Source organism: Cricetulus griseus (assembly GCF_003668045.3).
Source record: "Cricetulus griseus strain 17A/GY chromosome 1 unlocalized genomic scaffold, alternate assembly CriGri-PICRH-1.0 chr1_0, whole genome shotgun sequence".
NCBI classification, from domain to species: domain Eukaryota; kingdom Metazoa; phylum Chordata; class Mammalia; order Rodentia; family Cricetidae; genus Cricetulus; species Cricetulus griseus.
The window spans coordinates 193,536,436-193,553,587 of NW_023276806.1; the positions used below are offsets into that span (position 1 = coordinate 193,536,436).

The 17,152-nt window shown below is 45.6% G+C and overlaps 1 protein-coding gene across 2 annotated transcripts; it reads right to left on the minus strand.

The window, feature by feature from the left end:
* Positions 1 to 524: 524 nt before the first annotated feature.
* Positions 525 to 16,379, minus strand: LOC100757262 (aldo-keto reductase family 1 member B7). 2 transcript variants are annotated; one of them, XM_027391421.2, is made up of 11 exons: positions 16,248 to 16,377; positions 12,164 to 12,306; positions 9,462 to 9,629; positions 8,273 to 8,389; positions 6,617 to 6,694; positions 4,852 to 4,974; positions 4,317 to 4,423; positions 3,838 to 3,919; positions 3,292 to 3,375; positions 2,552 to 2,634; positions 525 to 865 (listed from the first exon to the last, which is right to left on the minus strand). In XM_027391421.2, exons 2-11 carry the CDS (start codon positions 12,227 to 12,229, stop codon positions 823 to 825), a joined length of 951 nt encoding a protein of 316 aa, XP_027247222.1. In that variant the 5' UTR covers positions 12,230 to 12,306; positions 16,248 to 16,377; the 3' UTR covers positions 525 to 822. The 2 variants fall into 2 exon arrangements, with proteins under 2 accessions (XP_027247222.1, XP_035307247.1); XM_035451356.1 differs by lacking the exon at positions 8,273 to 8,389 and having other exon boundaries at positions 16,248 to 16,379.
* Between the last annotated feature and the right edge of the window lie 773 nt (positions 16,380 to 17,152).

The following is a 17,152-nucleotide window of genomic DNA, read 5'->3' on the forward strand; positions in this document are numbered from 1 at the left end:
CTTGGCTCCCTAATGCCTCTATGTGCTCTTCTGTAAAATGGGAATTATGAGATTTTCAATGCAGTGAGTTTACTCACTCACAACACTTTCCGAACTGTGTTGGACACTTTGGTGACTGCTGGTTAGTTTTGTCAACTTGACATACACGGGACTCACATAGGAAGAGGGAACCTCAGTTGAGGAACTGCCTGCATCAGCTGGCCTGTGCACATGTCAGTGGAGCATTTTCTTGATTAATGATTGATTAGTATAGGAGGCCCAGGCCTCTGTGGGCAATGCCACCCCTGGGCAGGCGCTGCTGGGCTGTATAAGCAAGCAAGCTGAATAAGGCATGGAGCAAGTCAGTGAGCAGCATGCCTCCATGCTCTGTGCTTCAGTTCCCGCCTCCCAGTTCTTGCTTCTGTCTCTGTCCTGACTCCCTTCTATGATGGAGTGTGACAGAAACATGTAAAGACAAATGAGCCCTCCTCTGGTTGCTTTTGGTCATGGTGGTTATCACAGCAATAAACAACATACTACAAGACTCACTGCTACCGCCTTTATTGTATTGTCTTTGAATCTTCAGGGTTACCAGAGTCCATGGTGTTTAAATAAGATTTGGTCAGATCTCCCTAGTGAAAGTCATTGTCCTTTGTTTCTCTGAGTCACATTTCCCCGTGACAGTCTGCTCCCTGCTGACCACAAGGATTTAAATTCAGCATGGTCTGATCAGCCTCCATCAAGGTTGATGTTAGACACACTTGGCTAAAATAGGACTCAGGGGGAGTGAGTTTCACACAGTGAAGATAGGATCCACCAGTCTTCTCATCAAGTGAATTAACTTCAGTATTCCTCATGGAAAGGATAGTCCGGTTCATTAATGGCACTGCAACAACAAGCATGAAGGAGAAAAGTCCACAGAGGCAGAAATATGATAGGTGGCCGTCTCATATGGTATGCTCAGCTATATTTGTGTTCTTCAATCTCTTCCCCAACATGACTGTGCACACAGAATATGGGGGTGGGGGGCACACGACATGACTTTCTCCCAAAGTAAGAGAGGAGTATTAAAGAAGGAGGGCCTACAAACAATCAATGACACAGTCACCAGTAGAGTGTCATAATGAAGGATCATAAGCAAGCTGGCACACAGCTAAGGGACTCAGAACCGTTGTCTCAAATTCTCACTCACATTGTTGTGAAGTGGCAAACACTGCTCAAATTGACAAATATGTTATGAATATTAAATAAGATTAAGATAAGCAAAGAGCTTAAAGTGTCTGCTATCTCTAACCTACTATTTAGTGAATGTTTGCTGTAATTAATACTGTCACCTCACTTTGTGGATAAAGAAGGCGACTTTGTGTTATTGCCCAAGCTACCCCAGGCCTCATCTCTAGTGAATGAGTAGCAGAGATTGGATTAGGACCCAGCTAGATTGACTTCAGAGTCCACCAAATCCACTAGTTCCACACACACTCCTAGTTCATACCCAACTGGTAAAATAAGCGCATCTCTCCCAAAACATTAATTCTGTACTTGAGCTAATTCTGTACTTGAGTGGCTCAAGCAAAAACAAAACAGAGAAATAAAGACATATTCAACTGTTCATTTGGGGCGGGCAAATTTAGTTGACTGTGTGTTCCCATTTATCTAGATTGTGATCTTCCTCATTTCCTCCCCGACACAATGGTCTGGGTCCAATGACTCAACTTTTCCATGGGGTATTTTAAATCTCTCAATGCACAAGTCATTGTGAGTCTTTTAAGGGATATCAGATCATGCCAGCCTCTGGTCAAAATTCCCTCATGGCTTATCCATCCTTTAGGCCTAGGAATCAAAGCCCTGTCCATACTCTACAGTACTGTATGATCGTAACCTAAAGTTGTCTCCAGCTTCCTTTTTTTCTTACTTGGTCATTGCCCCATATTCTCAGGTGCATCTGGGGGCCTGAACCTGTTACATCAGGACATTTTCTGTGGTTGCCAAGATGGTGAAGATGCTATTTCTGCTATTTCCCTGAATGCCCGTGATACTCACCTTTCACCCTCTTCAACTATCATTTTATCAACTGACTCTCCCCTAGATAATCATGTATTAAAGTATTTATCACACAGGGATCACTACTTTCTGTGCCTTTTGCCCTACTTCATTTTTCTCTATGGCATTTGTTACTCTCTGACATACGTAGTAGAATGCAAGACTGAGAACAGGAAGCTTGTAGTGTGATATCCTGAATACCTAGACCATTCCTGGCCACACCACACTGCAGTAAGTTACCAAGTGAATGAGGGAGGGAATGAGACCTTCTGACTCCCACATAGCACTGACAACTCATTCCTTAAAAGTCCCTGTTCTGTGTGTAAGACTCAGAAAACGAGCATCAAATAACAATGTCTCTCCTCTTAGTGATTCCCCGGGACTCAAAGGTTAATTTTTCACAACTGCCATAAATATCATATGAAGATAAAAATCATCCTACAACCCCTCACGCTTCTGTTCCTTCCCACTAACCCTTTAAAACCTTAGATAAAGCCCCAGTCAACCTCCTACTTAGCCTGGTGCCACTTACGCCAATAAGCCACAGGCCCTCCAGTTTTTGTTGAAGCTGAGAATGGTGGCCATCTCCTCATCACTCAACTGGAAGTCAAAGACCTAGAAAGGCCAGAGTTCAAAAACATCCTTAGCAAGGAAAGTGTTGATGGGATGTGAGGTTCTAGACATTTCCCCAAATATGTCCATAGCTTTATTCTCTAAAATATGTCCATAGCTTTATTCTCTAAAATATTCTCTAAATTATTCTCTAAACACTTTATTCTCTAAATTGAGAGTGGATTATTTATAGAATGTGGTGTTCTAAGAGGTTAGAGATTTAGCTTGTTGGTGTGCTAAGTGTGCACAATAACTGTGATTCCTGAAAGGCATCTCATAAGGACAGCTTTTCAAGTCCAGTCTAGACATCTATGAAATGTCTGTGAGTGGACAAATACGGTGTACAGTTGGCCAGGACAATGACTGGCCTATGACCTAGGCACTCAATGGTTTGCAGTGGTATATTCAGCGGTGTAAGGCACAGCTGTGACCAGTCCTGGCAGGGCTTTGCTGGTCCCTGCCCCAGTCTATCCATGACCCAGTGGTGATCATCCAGTTCTGTTTAGGCCAGCTCTCTGGCCTAGGAGTTGATGAAGTGCTTGGAACAAGGGAAGACACACTGGCAAGTAAGGCCTTGGATGAGATGCTGACGGGCAGGACCCTCGTTCCCTCCCATCATCTGTTCCACTGAAAAATAGCAGCTGATCAACCTGGTCTCACCTGAAAGTTCTCTCGTATCCGGGAGGGTGTCACAGACTTGGGGATCACCACCACATTCCTCTGGATATGGAACCGAATCAGAACCTGTGCATGAAGGGAAGGCCATGTGTCTGGTTATCTACAGGAACACCTTCTTCTGGTGAAATGACAACTATCTAAGTAGATCTCTGTGGCTTTACAACAATTAATATTAACAAGGCACCTCAGTATTAGGATCATTTGCCAGTTCTCTTCCTATGTACCTTGATCCAGGAAACAACACTATGATTTCCTAGTTAGGAATAAGGAGGATGGCCTGTTTGTCATAGGCTAAGGCCCTATACAATTGGAACCTGAACCCAAAACCTGAGAGCTTGGTGGGAAGCTGATGGACAGAAGAAGTCCTTGCTTCACTGATACTGGCATTATTTTTCTGAAACTTCCAATGGGCTTATTATCCCCATTTGTCCCTCTCCAAGGGGACTGTTGAATAAAGCAAGCAACAGTTGAATACATGACGACAAGAATGGATTGGTGGTTAAAAGGAAAAAAAACACTCCTTATTACCTGAGCTACTGTTTTCTTGTGCTTTGCAGCGATATCTTTGATTTTGGGAATCTCCAGTACTACAGGGTCTTCTGGCTTGGCACTAGAGGAAGAAATATGGCTGGAGTGAAAACCACCCTGGCTACATGCCAGTGAGCAACTTGGTGTCAGGGTGAGCACTGCAGCCATTTTCCTCTGCAAGGCAGGTGGGGTGAAAATTTTGTGTCTTTCCTCTGGGTTCATGCATAGGCTCTAGTGTTTTAGCAATTTTAGAAGACTGTCCCATCACTGGATGGCAGAAATGGAGTATTCCAGGGGATCAGTCGTATTAACATTTTAAAAACACTTTACCCTGGCAGTCTCAACTGGGTTGCCAAACACGTTGCCACTGATAACATTTTTTCCTGGTGCCTTGAAAATTCATACTAATATTGACGAGTTATGAAATGCTAATTTTAAGAGTGATAAAAAAAAAAAGAGCTGCCACTCTGAAGCCTTACTGAGGTCTGTCTGGAGAGCCCAGGGGGCTGTAGGCCGTGATGCCAATGCCCTTGGAGTGACAGTACTGGATCAGTTTCTCCTGGGTGAGGTATGGGTGGCACTCAATCTGCAAGAGAAAACACCTCTATCACTGGGGAAGCAGGCCTGCTTTCTGAGTGGCTCAAGAGAACTCTGCCACACAAGAAAACACAAACATAAGATCCCTCGTGGAAGGCCTCACCCTTCCTGGGGAGCAGAAAGGGGATGGGATAGGGAGTTGGTGGGGGAAAGGGGTAGAGGGGACAGGGAGGGAACTGGGATTGACATGTAAAACAAGCGTGTTTCTAATTTAAATAAATAAATAAAAAGGAAACCACAAACAAAGACCAAATGCAACTCATTGATAGCTATGCTACAAAATGGACCCAAGGTCTACTCCCATCTCCCTGCACATCCTGAACACAGACCTCAGAGAGGAGACTCAGTAGAGAGTATGGACACTGGTCCCAGTGTGGAGCAGTCCCAGAATAGGACCCTTCACCAAAACAAACTTACCTGGTTGGTCACTGGCTTATGTTTGAGTCCAGGCTTGTTCAGGAGCCTTTCAATCTGCAAGTGGTTGAAGTTGGAGATGCCCAGGGCTTTCACCAGTCCCTGGTCCACCAGTTCCTCCATGCCCTGTCACAGGAAGGAGTAGCATTTAGATGGTTGCAGGAGGACACATTGGTGCTGGTGTGGCTTAGTCCTTGGATACGAGGAACGGCTCCTGCCTGGCAAGGGGAAGTGCAGCACTAAAGGGTATTTCCAGCTAGACTGCAGTGCCCTCATGGCTGGTTCCAGCCCTTCTACCCCTCCCCAGCTCAGTGGAACCAAGAAGGGAAAGTGGGGGGTTTATTTGCTATCTGCTCTTAGATCAGGGTGACCTAAACAGAGTGACATGGGCTATCCAGGAAATGGCCCAAAATGTGAGGAAAGGAATGATCTCCATTTTTTTTTATATATTGGGATGTTAGGGACTGAGTTTATGGTCTCTCCTGTGTTAGACAGGTGACCTACCCATTGAGCTACATCTCTAGTTCCCATCTCCTTTTTGTTTTCTGATTTGGAGGTAGGATCTCCCTAAGTTAGACAGGTTGGCCTTCAACTTACTCTGCAGTCCAGGCAAGATTTAATCATCCTGCCTCAGCCTATAACATGGCTGTGGTTCTAAGTGTGCAATAAGGAAACCCTGCAGATAAATGGGCCGTGACAGGCATCCAGCCTTAGGCGTGGATGGCCTGATATCTGTACTATTGGTGATTTGTCCAACCTAAGGATCTAGGGTTTCTTTATTTATTGCCTAAATACAATGAGCTTGTTATAAACTTATCAAAGATAATTATTCAACCTGAAACACATTAAACATGAATTTATAATTCATTCATTCTCTAAGTTCTTGTTTATATTGTTTCCAGAATGTAAACATATACAGTATATGTACTTCCTGCTTGGGATTCTTAAAGCCCCATTCACATGCTAGGGTTTCAGTCAATGAGCCATGAGCCTCAGGGCTAGGCTACCTCAGCTTATTTGACAGTTCAAATAGCATAGGGATGAAGAAGGTAAGGATGAAATGATCTGATCTCAGGGGAGACATTAGGAAGAGAATTTAAACTGGGCCTGAAAACAAGACATGAAGAAAGGTGGTAAAAACATGAACAGGCTGGGGGGAAAGGTGAAGCCAGGGCTTAAAGACAGGGGCAAGCAGGGTGTGCTCAGCTTACACCTGGTGTCTCATCTGTGGCTACTGCTTGAACACTCTGTAAGCCATAAAGGAAGGCTCCACTCCCTGGCTTCTGAAGATTTCCCACGGAATGCAAAGTGGGCCTTAGGATGTTCTGAACTCCCCTGGAGATTTGGTATACAGAGTTGAAGACCACAGAATGGATGAGGATGGATTTTACTAGTCAGAGCAGCTGAACGTTGATGAGAGAGGGAAGTCCAGTGGGCAGTGATGCACTGTGAATGTTCTTCTGGGTCCCGGGTCAGGTTTGGGTAGGTTGTCAGACCCATCTTGCCCTCCTTACACTCGTTTATTTCTCTTTCCCTCCTTTGGATCCTGTTCCCTGTGGTTTGTTCCCTGGAACCTGCTTGGTAGGAGGAATCAACCTGCCTCTGTCCTCTGCTTTTCTTAAGTACCTCCACATACACCACTTTAAAGGGGAGAGGGGATGGGAGAATAATAGTCCTGGAGATGTATACAAAGTACTGGGTCTTTTCATACCAGCATGAAGTCTCAAGGTGACCTGACAGAAGACTTTTGAAACAAGTTGGAACCTACCTCCCAGGCATCCAAGAAGGTGGATTTACTCATGAGAACTTTGCCTTCACTATCTGTGGGGACCATCTCACTCCCAGCCTGTAAATAAAAACAAAAAGCTCACTGAAATCTGCATTCAGACACCTGTGAAGAGATATCTCGGGACAGCACATTAGGAAATGTCCATGTCTGATTAGCATTTGCTCAAACTCACAGAAAAACAGTAACTCTCAATCAACTTCTGTATCAGTCTACCATGGGATGTGAGCCCCCTATTTCTGGCAATACTGGATGGGCTCCAGATCTGTTAGTATATTATAAAAGTCATCATTATCATCCTAGAAATCAACCAGTACAAACCTGGAGGAATCTTAACATCAAGGTTACTAGACAAAAGTTCCATCAGGAGAGTATGGTTCTCTGGGGGGAAGAGAGTAGCCAGATTTTGAATTTGCCACCTTCAGTAGGCTTGAGTATTGGAGACCACGCCACTATCACCACTGCTGCTCATGGAGGCAACAGACTGAGAACACACATACATCCCTCCAACGCTTGGGAGCAGAGTCCCAGACACTACAGACTGCTTCCTGAGGATCAACTGGCTAACTGCCATTGTCACTGTACTTTGGAGGTCACTTCCTGGGCATACTCTGATTTAAAAGGACTTATACAAGATTACCCCAAGACATCCTACCCCGGGCACTCCTGAGTATGGATTCAACAGGGAGATGACTGGTCATTTGCAATTTATCTGAGCTAGCAGAAATTACTGTTTCTTTAAACACAGTTGTATAAAACCCAGCATGAGGCTGACCAAGGACCACCTGTTGCCTCAGCCTCTACTCCACACCAGAATCTTTTTTTTTTCTCTTCTCAAGATCTTCTGGGAACTAGAAAGATGGCAAAGCAGAAAAAGAGTGCTTATTGATTTTACAGAAGACCTGGGTTGGGTTCCCAGCACCCACGTGGTGGTTTACAACCATCTGTAACTCCACGCCTTAAGGATCTCATGCTGTCTTCTGACTTCCACAGACACCCAGCACGGACCTGGTGCACATGCATACATGTAGTCAAAGCACCCATGATGGGGATGTACTGTGTATGTTCATCTTATTGATTATTGAATAAAATACTGTTTGGCCAATGAGACAGCAAGTTAGGACTAGGAGTCAAAGAGGATTCTGGGAAATGTAGTAGAGAAGTGGTGATCAGGCAGGAAGTGACATAGCAAGGAGACTCATATTTAAAGGAGAAACAGGAAGCGTCCCTCTTTTCCCCTTCGCTCCTGCTCCAGTGGCACAATGTGATCCACCGACAAGGAGGGACGCCAATAAGGCGTCTGATAAGTCTTATAAAATATATAGGTTTATGATAGTTAAGACTGAACTAACAGATGAGAATCCTAGTCATTGACCAAGCAGCATTGAACCTGATACAAGTTTCTGTGTATTAATTTGGGTCCTAACTCGGGTGGGGCGGCTGGCATAAAGCTCACACGTGGCGGTGGGGCTCAGGCGGCTTTTGGCAGAAAGATTTATTGTAACACATCCATACACAGAAAAATAATAAATAAAAAAGATCTCCTACTTGATCCCTTCCAAGTGTCACAGTCTTGGCTCAATAGGTGTTTTGTGGCATCTCCCAGAAAGTAGAGATAAGGCAAAGAGCAGCTCTAACCTGGAATGCCTGTGGCCAGTGAACTAGATACAGGTCCAAATAGTCCAGTTTCAGATCCGAGAGGGTTTTCTGAAAGCATTTCTTCACCATGCTTTTCTCAAAGAAGGTGGGCCACAACTGTAGGGTGTGATAAGAGGGCTTTAGGGATTTGGAGGAAAAGGGTCACACCACAGTCACTCTCTCCCTTTTGAGATTTGTAAACCCTGGGACAGGTCATTCACTTATAATGAAATTAGTTAAGAAATGCAATCCAGCAGTGAATGAAAAGCAAGAAAGGAAGGAAGGAGGAAGGAAGGAAGGAAAGAAGGAAGGAAGGAAAGAAGGAAAGAAGGAAGAAAGGAAAGAAGGAAGGAAAGAAGGAAGGACATGACTACTCTTAGGTATGGTAGAGGAAAAAGTTTATTAGAGATAAAAGGGAGAGCATAGCCAGAGGCAGGGACACCTGTGAAAGAGTGGACGTGACCAGGCTGAGCTGGGCACTGGGAGGAGGGTGAAGGAAGAGGAGGAAGAATGTGCAGCCTACTGGAGGCCAGAGATACAAAACGGGCAGGTGATCAAAGTGTCTGCATTATATAGGGAAGAGCCTCTGGGGCAAGGGCGGCCCATGGTAGACGGTGGGATATGTCAGCCATACCGTAACAGGTAGGGACTGAAGGATGCCAGGAGAACCCGGAGGCCAAGTCCCCCTTGCTATACGAAATAGTCACCTCAGCTGTCTGTCCCACATTTCAAACTGAACAAATAGGTCATCAGCTCTCATCAAGTCTAGGTGAACTAAGCCTCCCATGCTCTTGGTATTCTCTTTGTTTCTTTAGTCATTTAACACAGTTGGCCACTGGCTAAAATTTTATATTCCTGTGCTATGCCTTTCCTTGCTCTCGTGTCTCAGAGGGCAGGCGTTCTGGGAGGTTCTTAAAATGAAAGCATTAGGATTCAATTAGGTGCAGCGGGTCCTCTAGTACTTCCTTATCCCCAGGCCCTGTGAAGAGTGACGGTGAGTATACACAGGTGTGGCCACTCCAACAGTGGGTGTGTTGTGTGTGGAAATCTGTACAGAGATGTAACGAAGGCGGGGGAAGGGCCAGGAGACAAATGGGTACAGAGGAACAGCTGACGAGCTCTTGAAGCTGGCCACACCCAGCTACCTTCACCTGCTTTGAAGTCCTATCCACCAAGCCGGCCATTGTACCTTGCTGACGATGAAGAGGTCTTCCCGTCTCACGGCCTTCTCTTTGATCTTCTCTTGGATGGCCTCTCCCACTTCACTCTCATTCCGATAGGCATAGGCACAGTCTATGTGGCGGTATCCGGCATCAATGGCGGCCTTCACAGCTTCCTTGACTTTGCCTGGCGGAGACTGAAGGACAATAGAAAAGACAGTTAGATACTCCCAAGGCCCCTTCTCTCTTAAAGGGTCCACATAGACCATATTCTCAAATCCACAGCCTTGCTGAGGTCTTAATTCCAAGTGGACACGGGAAAGGAAAATATATACTTTCAAAGGAAAAGAAAAAGTGAACTATTTTTTTTATTTCATTCCATTTTTAGGTTATCACACAAATGATGGGCTTCATCATGGCATCTTAGTACACATGTCGTCGTACTGATTGTCACCCGTGTCCTACTCTAGTCAACTATTAGTTGTCCTCTAATCCAGGTTGATCTTGAAGTGCCTCCAGTTTCTGAGAGTGATGGGTGGCTCCCCTTGCAACTTGCTGAAGGCCAGGCTGAAAACCAGATTCTGAAGGGACCAAGAGGGATTTTCAAACTCCATACAGTTGGAAGGGCCTCAGAATGGTCATTGCAAACTAGTCTTCTCTGGCACGACACAGTATGAGGCTGAGCAGATTCCTCAACTTTTCTAAACCTTGACAACAAATGACAGCAACAGTATTGGGCCTGCCTCTTGAGACATTTTTGTTGCTTGTTTGCCACAAGACTGGACTTTTTAGCATATTGCCTGGCACTTAGTAAGGCTGGGTTGATGTAACCAATATGCACTTAGTGTTTCAGAAAAGGAACAGATAGGAAACTTTAGAATATTCAGCCCCCCACCCTGACCAATCAGCAAAAGAAGACAAAAGGAGAGAAAAGAACATGGAAATATCACCTTCTGATCTAAACTAGCCAAGCCAGACATTGGTGTAGGAAAATAAGCACTCAGCACTCATACAGTGCTACATGCCTGTAATCCCACCATAAGAGGCACAGCGGCAGGAGGGTCGTGACGTCGAGGCCAGCCTGGGGCACACTGCCTTCTCCTTCAAAACAAAGCAACATCCTGAGGGATGTGGAGGCCCACATTTGTAATCTTAGCAATTGGGAGTAGAGGGTAGACACATCCGAAGCTCAAGACCAGTCTCTGTGCCACATTAATGAGTTATAGGCCAATTTGGGCCACATAAGATACTCTCAAAGAATAAAAATAACACCTCTCACAAAATCTAAAAATTCTTTTTAAGTATCAGACTGTGAGAAGCATAGAAAGCAGAGAACATCAGCTTTACCATCATGGGGACAAGGAATTGCCAGAAACTCAAAAGCCCTGGGTCCAGGTTCAAAGCCCCACCCTCCTGCACATCCACTGATGGGCACAGAGTCCTTACAGCTGTGCCATCTTATAGACAGACGTTTCTATCCCACCAGCTGCTCCCAGATAATCACACAGAAACTTATGACTAATTATAAATGCTGGGCCATTAGCTCAGGCTTATTTACAGCCTGCTCTTACAACTTAAGTTAAGCCATTTCTATTCTTCCTCCCAACATTCTCTCTAACCCTAAAATCAGTTTTTTGTTTTGTTTTTAATAACAACAAAAGCAACCCATCTTCACCATGTACAGAAGGATTATTCCACAGTGCCATCTCCTTACTTTGAAAACAAATCTCTTACAATATTTACATTGCTTCTGAAATTCTGGATGTTCATCTCCTCTAAATCTATTCAGAGCAAGTAGATTGCCTGGAGATTTGTGATTATTTGTTACCATGATGGGATGTGAACTTTGTGATTTGTTTGCAAATCTTGCTGTTCTAGGAAGATTTCAATCCATCACCACACCAAAGAGGGATCCTACCCTCTGTGCAAAGAAGAAAAGAGACACAGAGGAGGGGGACTGAGATAAGTCTGAGTCAGGAGAGAAGGGCTCCCAAACAGCTCATGATCCAGGGATGAAGGTTTACATCTGTAATCCCAGCATCCAAGAAGCTGAGGCAGGAGGGTTACCCCAAATTCCTTCAGGGCCAGTTTAGGTTACAGAGTGAGATCCTGTCTCAAGAAATCAAACTAAACTAAAAACAGTTCCTGTAAACAAGATGGCTATTGTCGTGTTATCACGAAGGGGAAAGTCAAATAAGGCAGAGTTACAAGATGGAACACTGTCAGACCTGTCCCAAGAGAGGCTGAGACATTAGCTTCACTGAACACTGGGATGGGCCATGGAGCAAGTTGCCAGGAGAGATTAACACAGCCAGGGCGGAACCTGAGCTGATGCCCAGCCCAGGCTCTGTAGTCCTCAGGCTGCTCAGATTTTACTGTGTCAGGGAATCACATGGAGTCTTGGTAAAGGGCAGGTGCCAGTTCAGTAGCCCTGGCTGGGGTCTGAGATTCTGCCTCTGCGTCCCAAGGAAAAGCTCTCTGAGAAAATAACTGCCCTGAAAACAACTTTCTTCCCAATGTATACTACCAACTTGAAGTCTGACAGCTGCCAGCAAATTCTGGGAAAGGCTCAAAGTTCTGACAGGAACTCTGCAATCCAAATAAGCTCCAAATGAAAAGGCATTGGGTGAGAGCTCTGGGCTTCCAAACCCAATGCAGATGCTGTGTAATGAAGGGAAAAATGCCAAGGCCTTTCTCAAGAGAAGCAGGTGGCCCAAGACCGCACACTCACCTTCCAGGTGCCCAGGCCCACAATGGGCATCTTGGCTTTGGTACTGAGCTCCACGAAGGTGGCCATGCTGCTGCAGAGACTTTTCCGAGAGAGCAGATGAAAGCCTGCTTCCTCTTCAAGGGAGCTGGTGGAGGTTTTATGTCCTGGATAAGGAGGCGGGCTCTTACTGCACTGGCAAGCAGCCACAGTGTTGGCAGGAATGCCATTTCAATTTTTAAAGGACTGATTGGTGTAAACAAAGATAAAACTCCTCACAGTTCAAAGTGTCCTTAGTGCAGAATGCTTGATTTAATGTGGAAGTGCAGCTCAGAGGTGTGTGAACCTAGGTAAAATGGGTGAAAGGTTCTCTGAGATAAACTGGTAAGTTTATCTGCAAAGAGCCATCACCATGGGAGTGGATATAACTCTAGCCAACTGAGTGGGTATTCAAGCAGTTTGAAGCAAACTGAGACATCTTAAAATAACTATTTTGAAACAACTGTGGTTGGCCACAGAATATAAACAAGGGGATGTCTGTTCTAAACTGGCAGATGACCTAGTGAAAAGGTCTTTTTTTGGTTTTTGTTTTTTGTTTTGTTTTGTTTCTGTAAGGTCATGGTAGCCTTGTGTCAGGATGTGGTTCTACAAATGCCAGTAATTTAATTTGTATTCATGCAATTCTGCCAGATTGTTGAGAAAAATTTTCTGTAAGCAAAAATTGGGAATCCATCTAGCTCAAGACCCAGCTATACCATTCTTGGGCATATACCCAAAGGACACTGCCTCCTACCACAAGGACCCTTGCTCAGTTCTGTTCATTGAAGCATTATTTGTAATAGCCAGAAACTGGAAACAACCTAGATGTCCCTCAATGGAGGAATGGATAAAGAAAATGTGGTACATTTACACAATGGACTATTGCTCAGCTATTAGAAACAATGAAATCATGAAATTGCAGGGAGATGGATGGAACTAGAAAAAAGTCATCCTGAATGAGAGAACCTGGACCTAGAAACACAAACATGGTATGTACTCAGTTATAAGTAGACATTATCTGTTAAGTAAAGGATAATCATGCTACAATCCACAGGCCCAGAGAGGCTAAGTAACAAGGAGGGCCCAAGGGGAAATGCATAGATCTTCGTGGGTAGGAAAAATAGAATAGATTTTGTATGCTGGATGTGTGGGGGGATGAGGATAGGAGGGATTATGCACACATGGGTAAAGGAGAGAATGCTGGGAAAGATGATTAGAATTGGGGGTGCGTTTGGGGGTTGATGTGGAAACCTAGTGCAACCAATCAGATTCATTTGCTCCTTCTGTTGTTAGGAACAGCCATGATGTTTCTAAGGCACTAAAGACGTATAATGAGTATTTCAAAGGTTTGGGTAGGAGGTGGGGTCAGCTATGGAAGGTTCCCAGCTGCCCTAGGGCTTGGGAACCTGAACTTTGTTTCACCCTACAGGTAAAATGGTATCTGAAGTCAAAATGGCCACACTTACGACAAGGCGATTTTTTTTGCCTGTTCCCAGCAGGGTCAGGGAGCACTGTGCCAAGCTCATTACAAGACTCCTTTTCACTATTCACATGGTGGTGGGGAGTAAGTATCACACAGGCAACAGTTCTCACAGAGACCAGTAATCCTGCGGTATACCTCCAACATCGAATAAGTGTACAAAGCCCTCTGAGCAGAGGCCAGGCGTCCCCACTCCCTTTGCTAGAAGTCCACAGCCATACTCCAGAATGTCAATAGCCCCTGGCGTGTTTACCGGAGAATCAACCATTTCTTTTTGTTTCTCTCCTTTGAGTTTCTCTTTCAGGCACAGTGAATCTATGCCTTGTTGCCCTGGATCCTTTGCTACTGTCTCTTCCCTCTCCATTTTCCAGATCTGTTTATTCTACTCCACAGGCGAGCAGCTCTGACTTAGCACCAGCACCGCGCTCTGAGAGGTTCCAATGCCACAGGGTTTCAGTCCTGCCATTGTTATAGCTGCTGACCGATGACTTTCCCTGGACAACCCACAGGGTGCTTGCTGCTGTGGCTGGCCCCTGAGCTGGCTGGGAATGGGCCCTTGGCAATCTTGGCTTTGGCTCCTCAGTCTCACTTTCCTGGCTTTTCTCACAAAGTATGACAAGAATTTCAATCCAGGGCTTTCAGTCAGGGAGAAATGTCCCAGATCACAGAGGAGAGGTGTCCCTTCCCATGTGATGGGTGTCGACAGAGTGAGAGGAATCTTCCTGGCACACTGATGTGACTGGTAAGAAAAATAGATAAAGCAGGGAGCTCTGTAGTGACACATAGCCAGGAGAAGGGAGAGACGAGTGGTTAGAGCATAGAGGAGAAAACAGCTGGAGGGGTGCACTGGGAGAGGCCTTTGGGAAAGAGAGGGTTCCATTAGAAGAGCAAGTGTCTTAGTCAGTACAATTGCCCAAGTGGTGGGGCCCCAAAGGTGCAGCAGGAATATGTCTACATGGTGGGTGCTCCAAAGCAGGGAGATGCTCACATGGTGGGCGCCCCAAAGTGAGTAGCAGGCTCCAGGAGCCAGAGAGGACACTTAATGAGTAGGCGAGGAGAGATGGATGGTTAGATAAGGTGGAAGGAAGAAGCAGCAGACTTTAGAATCAAATTCTGTGGGTGCAAAAGCCAGCAGAAACAAATGATCCCTCCATAGCTTAGGAGAGTCAGATCAGCAGCTTGGTTCAGAGTGGCCGAGTTCCTGGGGAGGGAACTCACTTACGCCACTCCCGGTGGTTTTCAGTACCAGATGAATGAAAAATAAAATAAAGGAAAGGAAAGGACATGACTGTTCCTAGGTATGGTGGGGGAGAAGGTTTATTGGAGATATGAGGGAGAGCATAGCCAGAGGCAGGGACATCTGGGAGAGTAGAATGAACATGACTCTGAGCTACATAAGGCGATGGGGGGAGAGGGGGGAGAAACAGACCGAGAGGCCAGGAGGGTAAAGCGTAATGAAAAGAAGGCCAGGGAACCAAAATGGTTGGGTTATTTAGGGAAGGGAAGCTGAGGGAAGGACAGTCCAACCCCTGGGCTGGAGAGTTGGGGTAGAGAGTAGGGTATGCCACCTGTAACAGTTAGTGATTGAGGGATCCTGGTGGCCTGGTCTGCTTTGATATGTTAAATAGGCACCTCAGCCATTTGTCCCAGGCTAGAGACCTAGTAGTACTAGTAATCAAACCTGGGGATTTGTGCACACTCCTCAAGCACCTACTATCTTAGCTAAATCCCTAGTGCTACCTCCTATACACACCTTCATAAGAAATGTAGATGACAGTCTTCTTGCTCACTATGTAGCCAAGGTTGGCCTTTATCTGCTGTACTTCCTGGCTCCAGCCCCAGTGCTGGGATTCTGAGCATGGGTCATGCTTGATTTTATTTCTTTCCTTTTTTCTTTTTTTTCTTTCTTTTCTTTTTTTGTTTTTTGGTTTGGTTTTTTGAGACAGGGTTTCTCTGTATAACAGCCCTAGCTGTCCTGGAATTCGATCTGTAGACCAGACTGGCCTCGAACTCACAGAGATCCACCTGCCTCTGCCTTCAGAGTGCTGGGATTAAAGGTGTGCGCCACCAACGCCCAGCCACCACCTGGCTTTATTTCCTTTTAAAATTATTGGCTGAGAGTTCTATACATGCACATAATTTGTTTTGATCAAGTCTACTCCCCATTCCCAACCCTCCAATGCCTTCCCTCCTTCATCCCCCACTACTATCCCCTCCTAATTGTATGAGTTCTTTAAAAAACAAACAAGGCCCCGCCCACTTATGCTCTCTTTCTTTCCAGCTCTTTCTCTGCTCGTCTCTTTCTGCTCTCTTCTCTTTCCCCGAGGTTCCCTGGGGCAGACAGTACTTTTCCTGTCTCCCTCTTCTTTTCTGTCCCCTCTCTGTGTCCCTGTGTCTCTTCACCTCTTTTCTCTTTCCTTCCCCCTTCTCTTTCTAAAAAAACTTCTTACTAAGCTCTGTCTGCCTGGCGTGTTTGTCCCTGCCTCGGTCACCCTTGCCTGCCCTGGAAACCAGGCAAGGTTCGCTTCAAGCTTTATCATAACAGCTGTTCCACCGTCTGCATGAGCCAGTGTGTGTTTGTTCACTTACCTCTAGAAAGGCTTGTAATTTCTTTGCTGGCTCACCGTGAGTCAGCAAATTCTGCTTGGTTGAATTTCAGAAAGCTAGACTCCCTTAAAGTAAACAGGAACTAAGCTTTGTGGGTGAAAAAAAAAAAAAAAAAAAAAAAAAAAAAAAAAAAAAAAAAAAAGACTGCCTCTTTGGCCAGCTGAGTGTTTCCTGTGAGAGATGAGATCCAGAGGGTAAGGGACAGCAGATGTTGATGCTGGAACTGCAAGTTTAGATTCAGTTAATGAAAGACAAGTCCTGACCCGATTCAAGTCAGCTACATCTCGAAGGCTGGACAAGATCTGTCTTAGATTTAGAGGCAGGAAATGGCTTGGATGGAATGAAGCCTGGTGAACAGAGAGGCTGTCATGTAGGAAGTGCTTCCTGGTCCAAGCCAGGAGCATGGGGTAGATGGGTCTGACTAAAAAGGTTGGATGTGACATGGGAGGTTCCTGCGGTTTGGGACATTGGGAGGAAGGTTCCTAGCCCAAGCCTAGAGCTCCTTTGAAGACGAGAATGGTGTGCTGGATGTGGGACCCAGACTAGCCTGCTGGGCTGTGGAGAAGGAGTACCTGAGGAGGTCAGGTACTCACCAGGCTAGACCCCGAAGGAGGCTGTGGTAGTCTGGACACCCAGTGGGTGGTAAATACGGTGGAGAACACATGGGCGCGTGGGGAACCTTGGTGGATTCCATGGCAGGAGGATGACTGAGGCAGGGGACAAACACGCCAGGCAGACAGAACTTAGAAGTTTTATTAGAAAGAGAAAGGGGGGAGAAAAGAGGTAAAGAGACACAGAGACAGAGAGGACAGAAGAGAAGAGGGAGACAGGAAAAGTCCTGTCTGCCCCAGGACAACAGCGAGAAAGGGAGCATGCCTCTGTGTGTG